This window comes from Colletotrichum godetiae (assembly GCF_030913485.1).
Source record: "Colletotrichum godetiae strain CBS 193.32 chromosome Unknown BDP55scaffold_13, whole genome shotgun sequence".
In the NCBI taxonomy this organism is placed as follows: domain Eukaryota; kingdom Fungi; phylum Ascomycota; class Sordariomycetes; order Glomerellales; family Glomerellaceae; genus Colletotrichum; species Colletotrichum godetiae.
Window position 1 is genome coordinate 719,349 of NW_026851261.1, and position 18,521 is coordinate 737,869.

Here is an 18,521-nt window from a genome sequence, read left to right on the forward strand (position 1 = left end):
CCGCAGGTATGCCTCAATGGCCCAGTTCTTGTCGTGCCTCCTCTACACTGTAGTGGAAGGGCTGACGCTTGACGACGCACAAGACACCTCGCAAATCCTCGCCAGTAAGCCTTTGCGCTTCGAGCAGTTGATGCAATCCAGCTTCCAGTCGTCATCGCACATTTGAACATCTCATCATCATTTGGTCCGTCGTCCGGTCGAGGCCGATGCCCCTACGCTTCATGCATGAACTCCATCTTGGTGTGCGCTGGTCGAACGATAGGCTTGCAGCCGAGATAAGTCGGGAACGATCCACAAGTGCGCTGAGTTCCTGGACAAGTCCTCGGCTAGCTCAGTCCAATTTGGCCATCATGTCGGCCTTTGGAATTGGAGTAAAGTTGTCAATGTCCAATCCCCTTCCTAGGAGTACGGGCTTGATGTGCGCGGGCACCAACTGGTGGTTCAGGTTCGGGGCAATTGACAATTCTTTCAGATTTGTTAGAAAAGGCGAATTATTTCAATCGGAGAAGAACACTTACCATGGCGAGTGAAGTCGAAAAGAGGTGGTAGATCCCGAATTTCGCCGCTCTGGTGTCGAGAATCGGGCAGCCTCGTGCTCGGGTCTCTAAGCTCGTCGAAGAAGGGATGAACCATGGCTTCCACTGCTGCTTGTCTCTCGGTAGGGGTGTACTCAAGAAGGCGTGCGATCAAGTCGATGGCATTCGCATCTGCCTTCCTAAAGACCTTAGCGAAAGGGTGCGGCTTGATCTGTGGGAATTTATGTTCCATGTAGTTGGGATTCATGGTGCGAATCTGCTCTCGTGTTGGCGTGCCCAGGACCTTGATGATCTCGACTAATTGATCAATGCCTGATTCTCCAGGGAAGAGAGGTTGACCGAGCATCAATTCTGCCATGACACAGCCGGTGGACCATACATCTGTGATAGAACGTTAGCATCGGGGGCCGGAATCGAGGTCGATGAGCTCACCAATCTTGGTAGTGTAGTTTGTGGCACCAAAAATCAGTTCTGGTGCACGGTAGTATCGAGAACAGATATACGACACATTTGGCTCGTTCTCGACCAAGATCTTAGCGCTACCGAAGTCGCAAAGCTTCAAGATGCCTGAAGTAGGGTCAAGAAGAAGGTTTTGAGGCTTGATATCACGATGGCAGATGCCTTGAGAATGGATGTAGGCGAGAGCGCGGAAGAGCTGGTAGATGTAAAGCTTGACCTCGAGAATGGGCATTGTCGTCTTCATCTTGTTGAAGAAGCGGGACGCACGATAAACGGTCTCGGGCACGAATTCCTGGACAAGGTTGAGATATACCTCATCTTTCTGTTTTGTGTCAGCAAGCATACAGATCCGATAAAAGGACAGTGCTTACGCGTTCTCCGTTGGAATAATAAAAGGCCTTCAACTGTACGATGTTGGGATGCCGGACAATCCGCATAATTTGAAGTTCTCGGTTCTTTGGGAAAGTTAGCACGTCGCCGCGAGTTATGGCCGATGGGCATCATGGCAAACCTTGAACCTCTTGTCCTGGAGGACACGCTTGATAGCCGCATCTTCTCCTGAGGGCGAGAGCTTGGTCTGGAAGACGACACCAAAAGAGCCGTTGCCGACAATCTTGCATTGCGTGTACTGGAGATCTCTCGTTTCTCCAGTGATCCCGTCCTGGACCTTCTCGCGAATAACCTCTGGTGATCGCATTAGTACGGCAGGGTGAGGGATTGATTTCGAGCTGGTTGTAGCTTACCTCCCATTCTGAGAGTGTTGAAGGCGGCGGGGCGATTCTGCGCCATGGCTCTGAAGGTGTTGTCAGCACGGCAAAGCCCTGCTATTGTTGGCCGATGTTGGGCGAGCTGAGATCGAGAGTAGTGAGGGGTAACGGATCCGAGACTCGAAGGCGAGCCGTGATGGGCAGCGGAGGACGAGAGCTATGCTTCGCTGGCGTGGGGTTCGTGCAAGGGTGATTGCACGAGAGTGAAGTAGGGAGCCGACGAACCAATTGCTTGTTTCGAGAGCCAAAGAATTGAGTGCAGGTGTGGTCGCGAGGAGGTTGTAATTGAGAGCGGCGCCGGTAGCGGATTCGCGTCGGGGATCGGTTCAGTCTTGCCCGCTGAGGGAAATCAGGATTTATTTCAGAGTCGACGTTAAGCAATCTCCAAGGAGCTGGTGGATGTGTTCATTAGCTAGCCGTCCAACCGTTTAGGAATTTGAACAAGTTGATCGTGGTTGATAGGTCGACGATGGGCAGGGTACTGAGCGTGTTGTGCGACAAGCAGTGATGAGCGAGGATGACGGATGGTCGAGGGGTGCGGGGTGGGGAGGTATTTTGACAGGGAGAGGGAGAAATGGCAGGGCAGGGGAATATGAATGATGGCGACGATGCAAGGCGAATGGTGGCAAGGCGAGGAGCAGAAGAAGCGGAAGTATTGGAAAGGCACGGTAGCAGCCAGAGGAAGAAGAGGAGGGCAGAGCAAGCCAGGGCAGGACAAGTTTAGGACAAGACAGACAAGACAGAGAGGATAGGAGGGGGTGGGCAGTGTAGTGTGTATATGCGCTGCGCTATGCATGCAGCACGCAGTGAGGTGATTTTTCGCTCAGGCAGAGGGGAAAATGCCAGGTACGTGCAGCCCAGTAGTGCGAGGCAGCTATAGACACCTTGAGCGGAAGAATTTGGCCACAACACACCTAGCAAAGACCACTTCTCTCGCGTGTAGGTGAGCTGCTGATGACGGGCCGAGAAATAGGGCAAGATTCGGCGGATTGCGGTTCAGTGTTGTCGAGGCGGTTGGTAAGAAGGGCGAAAGGGGGACTGGGAAGGGGGAATGTGGTGATGACGGCACAGCACGTCGCTGAGGGGCAGGGCAGGCGGACCAAGCAAGCAAGCTCAAGGATGGTGATGTTTCTGCCTCATGGTACACGAATCGGGAGGAATTGGATGGGGAGGGCTAGCTAGAAGGAGATTGGCAAGAATTACTTACAATGACTGGAAATTGTCGACGAAGGCAGGATTGTAGGAAGACGAAAAGATGGCAGATTGAACCTTTCTCCTCTCGTGGTGCTCAAAGAGTAGTTGCGGCCGGCGGCTACAGGCAAGGTGCGTTACGAGAGAGGGAGAGAGAGAGAGAGAGAAATGGAGCAGAGGCGATGGCTGCCCTGGCTGGGTAGCTTTGGTTTGCTGGGGTGGGTGGTGTGCGGGTGCGGGTGGGCAGACGGGAGACAGTGCTTCTTCGGGAGGCGAAGAAGGATCGTGAGATTTGGAACCGAAGTCGTTTCGATGACAGATGCGTGTGATGGCTGGTAGCTAGCTAGTGGGGGGGAAGCTTTGCGTTAAGGGATCTGTATATTTGGAGACGACGAGAGTCGAGGCGAAATGCCAGTTGAAAGTGGGAAGAGAAAGAGCAATAGACGGGGGTGGGAAGTTTGGTGAAGTTCAGGTCGGGTACCCAAGAGGTGGGAGAAGGAGGATGTTGTCACGCCGTTCAGAGAAACGCGAGGTGGGTTGGTTGGTGGGAAGGAGTGGTCGGTGGTGGAGACGTGGATGAAGTAGGCAAGGACCAAGGTAAGGTAAGGAAGGTATCCGTGAGGTAGTTGGGAAGGCACGGTACGAAGTAATGGAAGGAAGGCGAGAGGTAGGGAGGTACTTTGAAAGAGGGGCAACAGGCCTGGGGTGGATTGTGCGTCTTGTTCTTTGGGCTTGAGGCCTCGCGGACCACACGGCAGGGCAGACTAGCGCGCGCAGCTGGGCGAGGAATGACGGAGTGCGTCCCAAGTCCAGTGACTGAACAAGGGGGGGTGGCCTAAGGTACCTTACCTTGCCTATTACCTGAGCCTCGAGGTACGAGGAGAGGGGAAATCAATCAAATAAAATAAATATACATCAGAAAATGTATAGGGTAAACGAAGTGAAGACATCGTCGCTACCTTACCCAGGTAAGAGCCCTTAGGTATCACTGCTGCTTGCCGTGACTAGATCGACTCCGTCAGAGTACGACAATTCCATCAACTTTGCACTTGACAATTCCCTTCTCTTCAACCTAGTACCAAGTCATGTACGATCAGAGGCCCCTCATGGTAGATCTTGCGCTGACGCTTGTTCCCGGCCTTTCCAACTTTTGACCACCTTCTCGTTGCCTTCCTCGCCAATTGTCATTCTCCTGGCGCCCGAGTTGCCCAGAATTCTAGAACTGGATAAAGCATTGATCTCACCACTAGTAGTGTCAACAGTGATTATTTGGAAGGAACTAAGTACTAGGCAATCCAGTGGGAGATCTTCAGAAATGTCAACACTCTGGACAGCTTCTTCGGGGTGTTAAGGCCAAAGCCACAGAAAGAGTGAAGCGGCTCTAGGAGGTGTCGGTAGAAGACGCCAGCTTGACCATCTAAATCACGATCAAAAGTGAATGCGTACATGAACAGAGAGTAAGATGGTGAATGCCATATGATAGTCCGTACAGCATGGGTACTACATTCTTAGCCGACACAACGTGATGTAGTCTACACAGTAGGACATGTCATCGAGAACGTGAGGGTGCGGTTCTCGAAGGAACAGGCCACGCGGGGTTCAGAGAGGGGCGGCGGAGGTCTCCAGGGTATCAAGCAAGGTAGGCCGGCGTGCGGCGTGCCGTGCTCGAGGTGCCGAAAAGTATGGAGGTGCTCAAGGTTGAGTGCGGTTCGGACAGAGTGGCGTTTGAATCGTGGGTAGTACATTTTTCAATCATAAAGTAGGTAGATAGCTTTCAAACTTTGGCACTTGGGGGTTGTTGCGTTGCAGTGCCAGATGGCATGGTTTTCTCGAGTCTCAAATCAAGTCAAACCTTGAGATGATCGACGGCACCTTGCTTTTGCTTGAGGCAGGTTGAAGACAACTGAATGAGACAAGGTCGTACAATAAACCAGACAATTCGTTGGAATTGATACAGTTGCCCTACTTTACCAATACTGGCAAGCTCGAAGAAGGCCGAGCAAGCAGTGATGAGCAACCTGCCATGGGCTCTGGTCAGAAAATACAGCACACAAGCACCCAGGAAAGCCACGAGAAAGAACCCAAGTAAACAAGTCTGGGTGCGTTTGGTAACCAACCCTGGAAGTTGATCGACCAATAGTGTCGCTAAATGGCGAACACTCACAGCAGAGTCATCAACTCAAATCGATAAATCTGCCCGCCCGCAACGGGTAGAGAGCAGATCAAATGAATGGTGCTTCCCTCGTACTGCGTGCATCTCGACAAAGTCATCGAGTCTTCCCTAGAAGCCCAGAGACAGTCCAGGCTGAGTCCAGAGCTTTGGTGAGGTGGGGACCAAGCACCGGCGGGAGACGCAGTTCGAATGGTTCCAGGTTAGCCTTTCATTGTCGTCCCCTCGTCGTCTCCAGACAAGGACCCGCTGCGCCAGGCTTGCTCATGTGCTCATTTTGAGACGGGGAGGCAGGCGCTAAAACTCGGCAAGCGGAAGTCAAAAACCCAATGGATGTGCATGTCCCTGTTTGCTCCTGTCAGCCTGTGTGAGGCGTGCCTCAGTGCCTGTGCTGTTTCCTACCTAGGTACCCAGGTCTTGCCAGCTAAGGTACCTTGCGCAAGAACACCATGAACATCGAATACGTTCCCGTCTGTCTTTTTCCTACTGGAAGCTGATACCTCAAGGAACGTATGTGCCTTCTGTCATGGCAAGGTAGGTGGCACGGTAAGGTAGGTAGCATGGCCTTTTCACTCCTTCTATCTTACCTTAGTTTACTAAAGACAGATTCATACCTTCAAATACTCTGTACCCGACGTAGTCAGCAAGTAAGGTAAGGTAAAGTAGGGTACCTAGGCAGGCACATGAGGTGGTACCTATGCATCTGCGTGCCTACCTGAAGAGAAGCTTGGGTTCGGACTGAATTTCCCCCCTGCAAGTTCCAGAGAGACAGAGCGAAAGAGAAGAAAAAGAATCAATATGGTACGGATCATATAAGCACATTCAACATAACCTATACTCACAGTATCTCGATACAAAATTCGGTGCGGCCTTTGCAGGCAAGCCCTAGGTAGTAACTGAGGATGAAAAACCAAGGAACCTTTCACCTGCCTAGGTGCCCAAGTGCCTTACCTTCAGTTACTTTCCTTACCTAATAGGTCGGTACAGCAAGTGCCCCTGCCTACCTTACCTAGGTACCTAAGGTAGGTAGTTACGATCTTGCTTTGCTTGCCTCCTTCGCACTATTCAAACATCCACCGTTGAGGCACCGGAGCAGCCTACCTCCTTTTACATTCTCAGCCTCCATCACAATATCGCTTCTTCCATCCATCATGTATGTGCTAGAACACTCCCTTTCTCTCTCTGACTCTCAAGCATTTCTCATCCCACATTCGCTGTCGTACCTTGGACCAAAACGGGCCGTGTCCACTAATCTGCTGTCATTCGCTAGGGTACTGCCGGGTACCTTGGACCAGCTGACCTGCTGGGTCTTCTACGTGTACCATCCTAGTACACGACGCGCGACAAGTCGAGGTGATTAAGGCACGCACTACCTTAGCATCTTGGGTAGCCGGCTACCAATGCGCCTCAAGACCGACCTGCTGAGCGGCCCCGATTCTGCAGGGTCCAATAGGCACTCGCACGGTTCTTACAACGACTTTGATCCCTTCCGCCACAGTCCAAATGGTCTTCCTTGCCCGCCTCCTAGATGCCGCACGAGACGATTGGATCTTTGCCTGCAAAGATTGATGTTCACTCTGAATCTACCAGATTCTTGAACAAGTCAGAGCACAACATTTCGGGGTTAGCCATGCGTGGGAACGACAGGTCACCCTCGACTCGCCTAGACACGGGCTGACAGCGACGCTCCCAGTTCGGAACATTATGGCAGTGTCAAGACAATCGCAGAACCTTGCGGCTTTTTTAGTCGCCACCTCCGACAGCCGATGGAGGTTTTGCTTCCCGCAGAAGGGCAGAGTCGTCTACCACTTTGAGAATGTGTTGTCTCTTTTACGTCTAAAGAGTAAATATCTTACTGCTGGCGAACCTATTCTCAAGGTTCAACTCGAGTTTAGAGGCAACATCCATGGCAAGTGCCAGCTCTTTCAATTCACAATCCATCCGACAGTTGCTTCTTGCTTTCACTCGAGCAGACCCCGCGGGGGTTTCGTCTTCTACTTTTTTTCTAAGTAGGCACGTGCTGAGGTCACGCAGCTTCAATCCAAGTTTGGTCACGGCTGGTTGCCAGCAACATGTTCAGCAAATCCAGAAGTCTAGCCAACGCTGCGGACGGCTTGGAATTGCAGAACCCCCTGTTCCTACAGCGCTGTGGGTGGGCAAAGAGTTTTCACATCATGCTTTCTTTTATATTGAGATTCGCCCGCCGCATATTTTCTGCACTCGAATGGAGTCCAGTGCGCTCCGGTCGTTTCTGACAGTCTGTTCGGCCGTCTGGACATGCAAGAGCAGGGATGCAGTCACTGGGTTAAACCTCGCCGAGCTACGATGAGGAGGGGATGGCTGGGTTGATGGGAAGGGATAAAGCTGGTGCTAGACTGCTAGTCAATGGTCAGAGCTTCCGTGGCTTGCGGCTTGCGGCTTGCCCTTGGTGCGTGCCCTGCTGTGGGCGGCCAACAGCAGAGAAGGGGTGAGGGAAAAGGGGAAAGCAGATGGGTTTTGCGCTCCATGGGATAGGCAAAGAGTCTCATCGAAACCCAGATGTAGACTTTGGAACTTTCTCTCCACGGAGACTCTGCATTTCTTGTGGCTCTAGGTTCCTGTGCTGCTGGATCCTCCCACTCCTCCATGGACCTTGCCAATGCCATGTCCCCCCAACCCCGCCAAAGAGACTTGTCGAAAGGTCCTATGACGACGTTTCCATGTGTGGAGGAAACGGCCAAGTGCGGGGCACTGAGCCCAGCAGGAGTCGTGGTTGTGGCTCGCGTCTCGTTGAGGAGGGGCCGAGGGGGTGGGGCCTGAAGCTCGCCAATGTCAAGTTGGTGTTACTCCAGGACCACAATGGCACAAAGTACGAAGTACCGCAGCAACACTACATTAGCAAGACGGACCAAGTGGTTGATGGAGGCACAGCATGACACCAATCCCCACGAGCGGATGCTCTTTGTTAAGAACCAAGTGGAGTCATCACGCGAACCGGTTGCTATTGCCTGGGTCCGTCAATCCGTGGGCCGTGACAGAGTAGGATCTGCCTCTTGATTCTAACTTTTGTGTCTGCCCTCGTGGGAATCGAGATGTGAGAGCAGCTAGGCCTCTCAAGCGACGTTACCAACTACGGGGTCAAGGATGAAGATGGACGATAACGACAACCAAGATGGCCATGCTGGGTTCACGATAATTGGATTATCACGATACCCAAATGGACCATCAAGGCCATTGACTTTGAATGAGCATGGCTTTCATTCGTCCGACTACTCGGTGGTTGCCGCAGTCGAGCCAACACAGACTTAGTTTCGTCCAACGTCTATCTGATGGTCGCAAGGACATCGGCATTTTAGTACGCTGCAGCTGCAAGCCACCACAACCATCTTGGTGAGCAGATGCGCTGTCACCTCTTTAACATCCGATCATGTCAAGCGGGCAATTACTGCGTATAGATGGATCTGTTTCTTACTAACGATACTCACGGCGATGCAGTTATTAACACTTGGTCTATTTGCGAATGCCTCATGTTGATGAGAGACTCCTACGTCATTTTCACGGTCCAAGCTCCTGGTCCTTGTTTGGGGCTTGGGCTTCAATAGAACGTGCGCCCAAAGTTTGCAGCAGCATAACAAGGGTAATAGTCAAGAAAGGAGTATTCGTACGGATACTTGATGGGCAAGCTTGTTGAATCATGCAGCCTTGAACCGCATGGGTTCTTGAGCCTCTTGACCAACATCCTGGATCCAGCAAGCAACGGCGGGTCTATTTTTGTCGGCTGGCCTGCTTATTTCGTAACTTGGAGGCAACTCGTGAGAATGATTGTGATTTGGTGGTCACGACTCACTGGCGCCTTTCCGGGACTCCAGCAAGGGGCCTGGAAACTTGGTGACTTGTTCTCGTCACGCTGTCGCTTTGGTTCAAGGGCCCTTGTCCACGTGCTCCATATAATCGCGTGTTGCTGCCATATTGTATTCTGTAAGGCAGGTTCGACGATGGATCATTACCTAAGCTTTCGATGCATGTGACATGCTTCACCTTGGGTAGGCCCGTAGGCCAGCCGCCAGCGGCGGACTACCTATCATCCAATCGCAGCCCAAGGCCAAAGCTCGACGGCAGGAAGGAGGGGCTCACAGACACAGATAGGTATTCGTACTTAGCACAAATGCAAAGCCCAAGGTATGAGGAAGGAATGGAAAGGACACTAGAAAGAGCCTTTCACAAAATCAACTACAGCTGGAGAGTCCCGTCACGAGTAAGCGTATCCGTACCCCGTATCTTACGGAGAGAGACTGACCTGCGGACTGCGGGCTTGCACCTGAGGTACGGTGGACTGGCTGGGCCCCTTGTGGAGGAAAGAGGAGGAGGAGAGCGTGGTGGGCTGTGGGAACTGTTAGCAAAGGTACCTCTCTATCTGGCCCATCCTGCGCCGCAGCCCCCCAGGGTTCGGTCTGTCTTTTTCTGGATACAAACAGGTCTCATGACCTTTCTTATGCGACGCTAATGACGGATTTTAGGTTCACCTGGACCACCAGAGGTCAGCAGCATCTGATCATTTTTCTTCCTTTGCCTGGCAGTCTGGCACATTTGGCTGCTACTCCTCTTTGCTGAATACTCCCCCCTGGTGCCAATAGTCCTGTTATTCAGTCCGGCCGTTCTAGCGAAGCAAGCTCGACATAACGAGCCGCAAAGGGCATTTCCCCGTGGATCGTGGCAGGGTCCGTTGGCGACCACGGTCGAACAGGAGCTCTATCCGTCCCATGGAACGGGGAGCCTCGATAATCAGGGGACACGTCTAGACCGGCCGGCACGCACACAGCTTCCCAGGATTCAGGGAAAGGAAACTAAACATTGTGAACCCACCCATGCGGGCAGCGACTTACTGTGAGACTTCTTGCGATTACACACACCACCCACAGCCCGGCCATAGGTACGGTGGTACCTAGGTTCTCGTTACCCGCTATCGAGACTTTACTATGAACAAACCCAACACAGCTTGTCGACGTCGTCAGCTTCCCTCGCCAAGGGGTTCGTGTCTGAAGCTCCTCCTCGAGTCTCCATCAGCTCATTGCTACGTCTCCAAACAGAACCTGAGATTCGAACAAGATCTGCTACGGCAACAGAGATCCATACATCCGCCCAGCTGTTTTTCTTCGTCATCGAACGCGCAGCCTGCCATCCAGCATTGTTCACCACCCACCACACGTTACGCACACCTCACACACCACCGGCGACCCTCTCCCGCCCCGGCACCCAGTCTGCAGCTCGGTGCCTTGTCTCTGCCGAAATGAAACCTCCGAAGGAGCGGGCAACGCGGGCATGCGGACTAGTGAATACACGATTGACAAACGCGGACGGAGGGGTTTTTAGCCTCACATAAGCCGCAATGTTCCAAAAGCTCGCACACTCTTCTCTCTCTGCCGCTCGCCCTGAAGGCTTTTTGGGCTGAGGGCGTCAATCTCACGACGTGCCTTGCCATTGCCAGACAGCAAGCCAGCAGGTCCTAGCCCACTCCTCTCAGGAACCACGATGTACCTTGTCTCTCCGCTGGACTGACCTTTGATACGGCGTAAAGCATCTTATTGAAATGCTGTGGGCTGTCCTGACTAATCCCCGCCTTCTCAGTCGCTGCAGGCGTTGGCTTGTCCCTGCAGCCGTGTCGTCGCCGCCCGGATTGGTCGGCCGACCTGGCCAGTATTGTTGCCCGCCTCCGTCGAAAGAATCCGCCCCTACGGTGCGTTATTAACTGGCAACCACGAACTCCCGCCGCCCTCAAAGTCACACTCGGGTTCGCTGCGACTGGCCGATCATCTTTCGGCTACCATGGCTGGCCCGCCACCGACGCCGACTCGACCTTTGCGTTGGGTTGCCCATTTACCTCATACGTCCGATCCGATGCCCTCTCCCGACCACGTGAGCCTCAAGGTTTGGTCTGCCTACTGCGTCCGCGTCTGCGTCTGCGTCTCTGGTAGCACACAGCTTCACTATAGAGAGGCGCGTTGGGTCACGGACTTGTTTGACTTGCATTCAAAATCCTACAGGCCATCATTGGGGAAGAGGGTGCTTCATTCCTGTTGGTTGAGACGCACAGACAGAGCTTGTCGTTGGACTAAGACGTGTGCGAATTCCCATGTCGGCCCCCTGCCACGCATCTGTTGACTGGCCTGCCAGGCCCTCCTCCGAATTCCTGAGCCGAGCGGTAATGCACTACATCTCGTCACCGCATCCCTTTCGCGGTAGCCGCATGGCTTCCAGGCTTCCTGGCCACAGCATTTCGACCATCCCGCCGCCAACTTACTTAGCCTCCATCGGGAAGGGCCAGGGGCATGGGTTGAAGACGCTGCTCATGGGATGGCGCACTCAACGGACGGCAAGCGGTCCATGAAAGCCGCTCGTCGTTCGCGTGGCTGAACTCCAACGTGGCATCCTGCCGTAAAACTCAGAATTCCCGATGAAACCCTTCCAAATTACCCGTTGGAGAAAGAAGAGATATATGACAAAAGTGAAAGACGTCGATACTACAGAGTCCTAGGCAGGTAGGCATTCGAGCTCAACAGGTATCCGGCCAACGCTCGCTATCTCCGGGCCCCGGTACTGCGAAATCTCACGACCAATTCATCCACGCAACGTACTTGGACCGTCACACGGTCGATGGATGGTGGATCCTTAGGAGTCCCAAAGGGGAATGTTGCGCCACAGGAAGAACAGCCTACTGCAAGAAAAGAGGCACGCTGTCGTCCCGTGGGCGATGTTATTGCTGCTTCCTCTCGTCACACCCTTTCTCGGTTGCGAGTGGAGAGATCTCAGTACATCCCGACCCAACTGCAGAACAACAGACCCGGATTGCTAGCTAGTTACCGCACAGATATGAGCTTGGTCAAAGCAGTTTTTGCGGCTCTCACCATTGGATGGATCGTCACCAGACCTCATCCCTCAACCATGGGTATGCCAAGTTGTAACGGCCGCCTGCAGCCGCAAGGGAATCGCTGGGGTTGAGGCCGCTTGGTGTGCCGAACAGTCGAATCACGCCTAGCCTTTTCGACTTCGTACCCACAAATTCTAGCCCGAATCCTCATCGGTGAGGGTCCCTGGGAAGCAACAGAGACCCATCTCGAACGGCCGGTTAGTTAACATGACTGCCCGTGCCAATGGATGGGTTACAAATGCTGCCAAATGATCCGCCATTATAAACATTACACGCAAGAGTCCGACAACCATCTTGTCGACAACATGTGACAAGGAAACTTTGACCTTGATAGGAGATACCATACTATGCTATGGATTCAGACATTCAGGATGCAGCTCAGCTCTGTGGCACTCACTTTGAGGCGAAAGTCTCTTAGTCTTGAGGCTGTCAGTGGCGAACAAGTTTAAAGGTAGCCAAACAACGGCTCAAAGATTGGGAAGTTTCGAGTCTTGGACTGCTTGAATACGGCTTCGGCTCAAATGCTACCAATCATGGCGACTTCCAAGTTCTAACAAACTCGTGGTTGGACTGCAAAGATCTTGATTCCTCAACGTATCTCCGACGGCCACCGAGCTATTTCGGTGTGTGTATCCTTGTATGGAGCTCGGAGCACTCAGCGGTTGTTGCTTTCTCACCGACTGCCGCTAGCAAGGTGTGCGAATGCGTATCAGACGGAAACGGTGCTATTCTGACAGCATGCGTCAGATGTAACTCTCTCGCAATTGTGCACGAGGCAGGACGCATTGCTGAGTGGGTCCTGAAATGCGACGATGATTCTGATAACCTTTGATCTCGACAGAAGAAGAGCAAGTCGCTTCCAGGCTTTTGTCGGGCAGTGTCATGCTCAGCGAGATCGCCAACCAGACGCCCGTCTCAAATCCCGCTTCGGTCAACTTTGCATGGGCATCTGTGAGTTTGCCTTGCCGTATTAGGTCCTCGGTCTTCAGCCAGGTACGTGCGTATTCACTATTGAAAATTCTATCATAACTGATGGTGGCCAAGATGCTCTGGATGTACACACCAACTCTACGTTGTAGCAATGCAGCAACCCTCAATGCCTCATCATCTGACGGCGATTCTAAGGCGCCTCCCTCTCTCATCTCGGATTTCTATCATTGTTAATATGGACTTGCGTATTGCCCGCACGAGGCCCGGCATTGGCTCGCATCGTACGACACATCGATGATCTTGTCCCTGACGAAGCATCTTGCAGAACCCAACCTGGTCTTGTTCATGACAGATTCTCGGAGAGATCGCCAGTCCGGCCATGGATCACAGCCAACCCACCACCGCAAGATCAGCTACCGGTCTGCTTGGGGAACACCTGAAGCAATCCATCTTCAATGGGTGCCTGAGGGTTGCTGTGCCTCACCTCTTTCGAGCGACCTGCATGCTGAGCTAAACCCGTATCACTACCCTCCAAACCCAACCTTGCAACGGCACGCTACATGGATGATGGCGGCATGGTTGGTCTGCTCTGGTGTTCAGAGATGTTGTGCTGCAGAGCTTTGTGTCACAACCACAGAGATGTTTCATTCACCTGCATCATCGAGTTGCCTCGGACGCCTCGCTGCAGGACGCCATCAGCCTTTCAGGAAAGCAGCTGTAGCGCCCCGTCCAGATGGTGCTTGAGACTCGTACCGATGGCATTCTGTTTCACACGATGTGAAATCTTCAGCTCCTTTTCCCCCCAACGGCCTCAGTTGTTCTTGTTCTCGCATGACGACCGGGTCTTCGTTCCAAATTTATGGCCGATTGCCTATCTGCCAAATAACGGTGAGACCTCTGATGCGAGCGTCGTCAGGCGGGCCCTGCTAGTTATTACAATACGGAAAGTAAACACCAGCCCATATCGCTGATCTGGTAGGCATAGAAGTCAGCCGGGGGCTCCTTTGACTGAATGAGATCGTTCCACGTGCTTTGAGGACGCTCGTGTCGCCGCCATCGCCGCCTTCGAGCCGCGTCTTGTCGTGGCACCTCATGGCAAGCCTCCTTAAGCACGCCGCCGTTCTAAGGGCGCATCTCCCGCCCAACAGGATCGGCAGGAGGCGGATCCCGGGTTCAAAGCAGCTCTCTCTCTATCTCTCTCTTTTTCCTTCCGTTGCATCACCCGCCGATGACGGACGGATTCTGCAGGCCCGGGAGCCCAAATAACACAACTTTGACAGCACAACATGTTTCAACACCTGCATGTCTGAACGCCAGAAAAATCTCTGTCGGTGCGCATGCGTTGACCGGTCTCTCACCGACGGCTTCCCGAAAGGGGTGGCGCTGTGAGACTACCGAAGAAACTTTTTTGTTTTCCTTCTCCGGCTTCCCAACAAAAATTTCTTCTTCACTCTTTCTTCACCGCTTGATTGTTGACCGAATTTATTATTCTTCTGAACGAGACTACAGCCAACCGTCCAAACCCGTCTTGCGGCGCAGGTACGGGATTTCCGATTTGCATTGTTTCTCCAAGACAAGTGTCTGGCTAGAGTGTTGGTCAGAGTTTTCCTCTTTCTCTCTCTATTCACGGAAGCCCGTAGAATTTTCAAGCCTTACTACATTGCTTGAACTCTACGGATTAGTCTCTGCTGTAAATGCCGAGTTAGCTATAGTACATTATCTAGTCGACTTTTCGAGAGAAAGGGACCCCCAAACACGCCCGGCTCTCTTCATCCAGGGGTCTCAAGCGGGCGTGGGGGGAAGGGATATTGATTCGGGCCGGCAGCCTTGCCCAACCGTCCATGGCCCGGGACTCGTCGGAACTTTTCGTCGTCGACGGGTCACCTTCTTGTTCGGGCCGGCCCGTAGAGGGTCTGGGGCATTTGGGTAGGTTTTTGATAAGCCCTGCTACGGTGGTGCCCGTTCCAGAGCTTCCGAATACATTATATGTCGGATTCACGAGGAAACGTAAGTGTTGTGGAGTACGCCTCAGTCCGGGATTGCGCTATCTGTTCTTCCGTTTAAATCTTCGAGGAGTTGTGGAGTTTCTTCCCGGTTCGTTGAATACCCTGGTCATCGAGATGTAGTGCGTCGTCGTCGACGCTTATGAGCCTTCCTATCTGGAGCCTTCCGTATGGGGAAGGTCAGGGATTTGAACGACTTAATGGCTGTAGTCTCCAATATCTGATGGTGATCAGTATGAGCCAAACCCCGAGATAGACCACGATGCAGTCCTGTAGCACCATATAAAGTACGCTCCGACGAATAGATACAAGGCATGCAATTATTACAAATAAGTCGATTATCCCCCACACTTTGCGCACCAGCTTCTTCGGTTATTTGCCGTCTCGAGTTTACGATACGTATGTTCCTCTCGTATAATGAGGCGATGGGAGAGATTGGTTTCGATGATATTTTGATATTGGATACCATCCTTCTCAGCATTTGCAGATTGTGGTCTTGCCCACTCATTTCAGGAAGACATTCTCTGACAGCTTGTCCTATTCCGAACAATATGACCTTTCTTGCTTGATTCATAGATGTTATTACGAACGATAGCCGAATACTGATATCATTCCCCTTGGCGCGTTTTGCTCTGAGGCTCGGCTTAGTCTGAAAGGCCGTCGCCGAATGTGTGACTCCCGTCCATGACGCCTTGTATAGATATTTTATAAGTCGCATTTCCACATCTGAAATTATTATCGGCACGACTTTTCGTGGCCTACATTCACAGGCAAGTCTCGCCGCTGGGTGATGAGTGTCTAAATATAGCGAACAGCTATAATGATGTATCAGTCATGGTATAGTACTTGAATTGCTTAGTGTTATGTATTTCTCATAAGTGACTCTAAATATGGAAGGGTTAATATATGATGGGCAAAGCTTTTGCTGATGTGACCCTTCGATGTGGACCTAAGTTTCCTTTTCTAGAAGGGACTTCCCTTGAAGATCAAAATAAAGACGAAGGGGCTACCAGATCCCCGCCAATTTTCAACTGCGAGGTTGTAGTTATGAAGGGAGACCTTCGTCATCACAGCAGTGTGTTGACCTTTTCGTAATATGGCTGTCTACATAGCGGGGGTTTATAGTAAGCGATTCCGCTCTGGTCGAGAAACAGGAACCTTCTCTATGAGCTCTGTTATCCACTTCTTGCTCAACACTTCAGGACCAGGGCTCTCCAAAAACGAGTACTTAAGAGGGCAGAGAAGTCTATCACAGGTTTTCTTTTGACACCAAGACGGCTGGGTCTCTGATATCGGGTATTTCAGACCATGGGCAACACCGCTTATTGACTGCATCAGCCGCGGAACCCACTCCGATGGCGACAGAGGCATGGTGTTTTGTTAACCATTGAGATTGCCTAGTAATTTCGCCTTCTGTGCCTCCTACGCACTAACAGCCCAAAGTATATTCCTTGTGGAATGTTCTTACGTCCAAACTAATGGGAGAGCGGCAGTGTGCCTAGGTTATTATAATAGCGGTTCTACTGATCTACCTCTCTTTCAGTCTAACTCCTTATCGATTCGCACTCTCAAAGGCTTTGCCGCTTCACATTAGCCGGCATACCTTCTTCGAGTCGATTAGGCATATTCGGCACAAGGTCGTTCATTGGGGGGTGCTGGTCAAGGACGTAGAGGCGTCCTTTATCGACGCCGAGAGACTAGTAAAGCTCCTGCGGCAGGACGAGTATTTGGCCAAGATGAGAGCAAGTAGATTTCGGCGTTTCCATGAAGGAGGAAACTTTTCCTTCTTTCTTGGCAGTAGGGAACGGTTGGAAGTAGCGTATTGAAAAGCAAGGGTGACTACGGCGACAGTAGACATTACGATATGATGAGAGAAAGGGGATCGATTATGACAAGGCAGCTGCTAGCTCCCTTGCTTAGAAATTTATTTGATAGAGCTCAAGGTAGTCAACTCAGACTTCCTGAGGTATCTCCTTACCTAAAAGCAAGTATCTGCGAGATCTAGCGGGGTAACATGCGCTGCTATGGACTTGGCTGGTAGTGTACGAGATGCGGCTCTCTCGCGCAAACGGCATGGTTGCGTTAGGTATACGGCAATGTCTACTGCAGAAGCTTCTTATATATAGTCTAGTGCTCTAGCGACTGTTTGACATATCGTACCCAACTAATCCAGGCACAGTCAGTGTCAGTGACGTGAAACTTTGAGGGACGTCGGTTCAATGGCCGAGGATGACAAACACATGATAGTATGCAAGAACGCCGAATATTCGCACCATCGCCATGAGAAACAGAGACCTTTGATGTCTTGATCGCTGCAAAATCAAATAAGTGTCAGCTCCATCGTTCTGTGTTTTCGTTTACTTCGAACCATCGTCGCTGCGTGTATAGTTGTCCAACAACGTTTGAGAAGGCATGGACTCACCATAAATCATTGTAGATAGAAAACATTGCCTCTGTGTTCGGAAACCTTCTGACCTGTTAGCAACACCACATACAATTACCTTTTCCCAGATGCTGTTGTTAAGCGCACCGAGGCAACAGAACAAGTTCATCGAACTACTAAAGATCATTACTACCATAACAGGGATTGAAAGTCCTTCCCGTCTCGGGAATCACGGGAATCTTGACAACTTGCACCATGTCACTGAGTGTGCTAATTCATCCGACTGGACTGTCAAATCATCATTGAAGGCTAAATAGAGGGCGTCAGATAGAGGTTCGAGGGCAAGGTCCATTTCAGTCATCAAGTAGTCCCTTTCCACAACCCCCATACAGTCAACACCATCGACCGTCCAGTCGTTGTCCTCAAGAGCAGTCTTTCCGTGATGGATCTCGAGGCGAATTCCCACGTAAATAGAGGAGAAATATTTTGAATGATAGACTTGTTCTAATGGGGGCATCTAGGTCGGCCTGTGTCTGCTCTCTCGTGGGGTACCAAAACGATACACATACATATATACAGGTACCCAACAAAAAAAGAGTTCACCAACACCGGAGGCTACATCTCTTGGTGCTCATGCTGAGATTCGAACTCAGGTACTCTCGCTAAGCCTGTCGTCGAGTAGGCTGGTTGGCGTAATTGATTGTTGACCATTGACCACTCCGCCACCCAGCTAGTTTGACCCGACCCGTCGACCTAGACGGGCGCCTGCTGACTAGTGACAGGAGTAGGACTGAGGGGGTTTATATACCTCAGGCTCTGACTTCCGGTGTATATTCAAGTGTGTGCGGAAGGTACGCCCGACTGGCTATTGCCTGGTTTGCTTGCAGTGACGTCCGTTGTCAGGGTTGATTCACAACAACCTCTGACACTCATTCTTACTCGTGAGAATGAGTCAGGCTAATATTCCCGTTCAATAAAACGAGGCTATACTTGACTGTAGGCCAAGCTCCAAGGAGAGAGATATGCATATATCATGAAAGCTGCAATACCTTCACGTTGGAATCGAAGGACCTGGCAAGAGCGACCGTTGACTAAGAAACGGACACGTAGACGAGACGGGGAACCGGACCATGCCGTTCTAGGGGACGATTGCTTACCACACTTGAGGGCGTCAGAGG

The 18,521-nt window shown here is 51.8% G+C and overlaps 3 protein-coding genes across 3 annotated transcripts; 2 read left to right on the forward strand and 1 right to left on the reverse strand.

Annotated features, from left to right (window-relative positions):
- Positions 1–250: 250 nt before the first annotated feature.
- BDP55DRAFT_76567 (kinase-like domain-containing protein) lies at positions 251–1,969 on the reverse strand. The gene is made up of 6 exons (XM_060580941.1): positions 1,739–1,969; positions 1,507–1,679; positions 1,367–1,450; positions 969–1,317; positions 519–917; positions 251–465 (listed from the first exon to the last, which is right to left on the reverse strand). Exons 1-6 carry the CDS (start codon positions 1,782–1,784, stop codon positions 332–334), a joined length of 1,185 nt encoding a protein of 394 aa, XP_060431771.1. The 5' UTR covers positions 1,785–1,969; the 3' UTR covers positions 251–331.
- Positions 1,970–11,753: 9,784 nt separating this feature from the next.
- On the forward strand, positions 11,754–13,701 carry BDP55DRAFT_630192 (uncharacterized protein; the record flags this gene model as incomplete). Its single annotated transcript, XM_060572120.1, has 8 exons — positions 11,754–12,045; positions 12,166–12,224; positions 12,390–12,455; positions 12,479–12,650; positions 12,869–12,978; positions 13,002–13,020; positions 13,107–13,238; positions 13,283–13,701. The coding sequence occupies 8 exons, from the start codon at positions 11,754–11,756 to the stop codon at positions 13,699–13,701; spliced, it is 1,269 nt and encodes a 422-aa protein (XP_060431772.1).
- A 242-nt stretch (positions 13,702–13,943) lies between these two features.
- Positions 13,944–14,978, forward strand: BDP55DRAFT_76717 (uncharacterized protein). The gene has a single exon (XM_060580980.1). The coding sequence runs from the start codon at positions 14,186–14,188 to the stop codon at positions 14,885–14,887; it is 702 nt and encodes a 233-aa protein (XP_060431773.1). The 5' UTR covers positions 13,944–14,185; the 3' UTR covers positions 14,888–14,978.
- Positions 14,979–18,521: the final 3,543 nt, after the last annotated feature.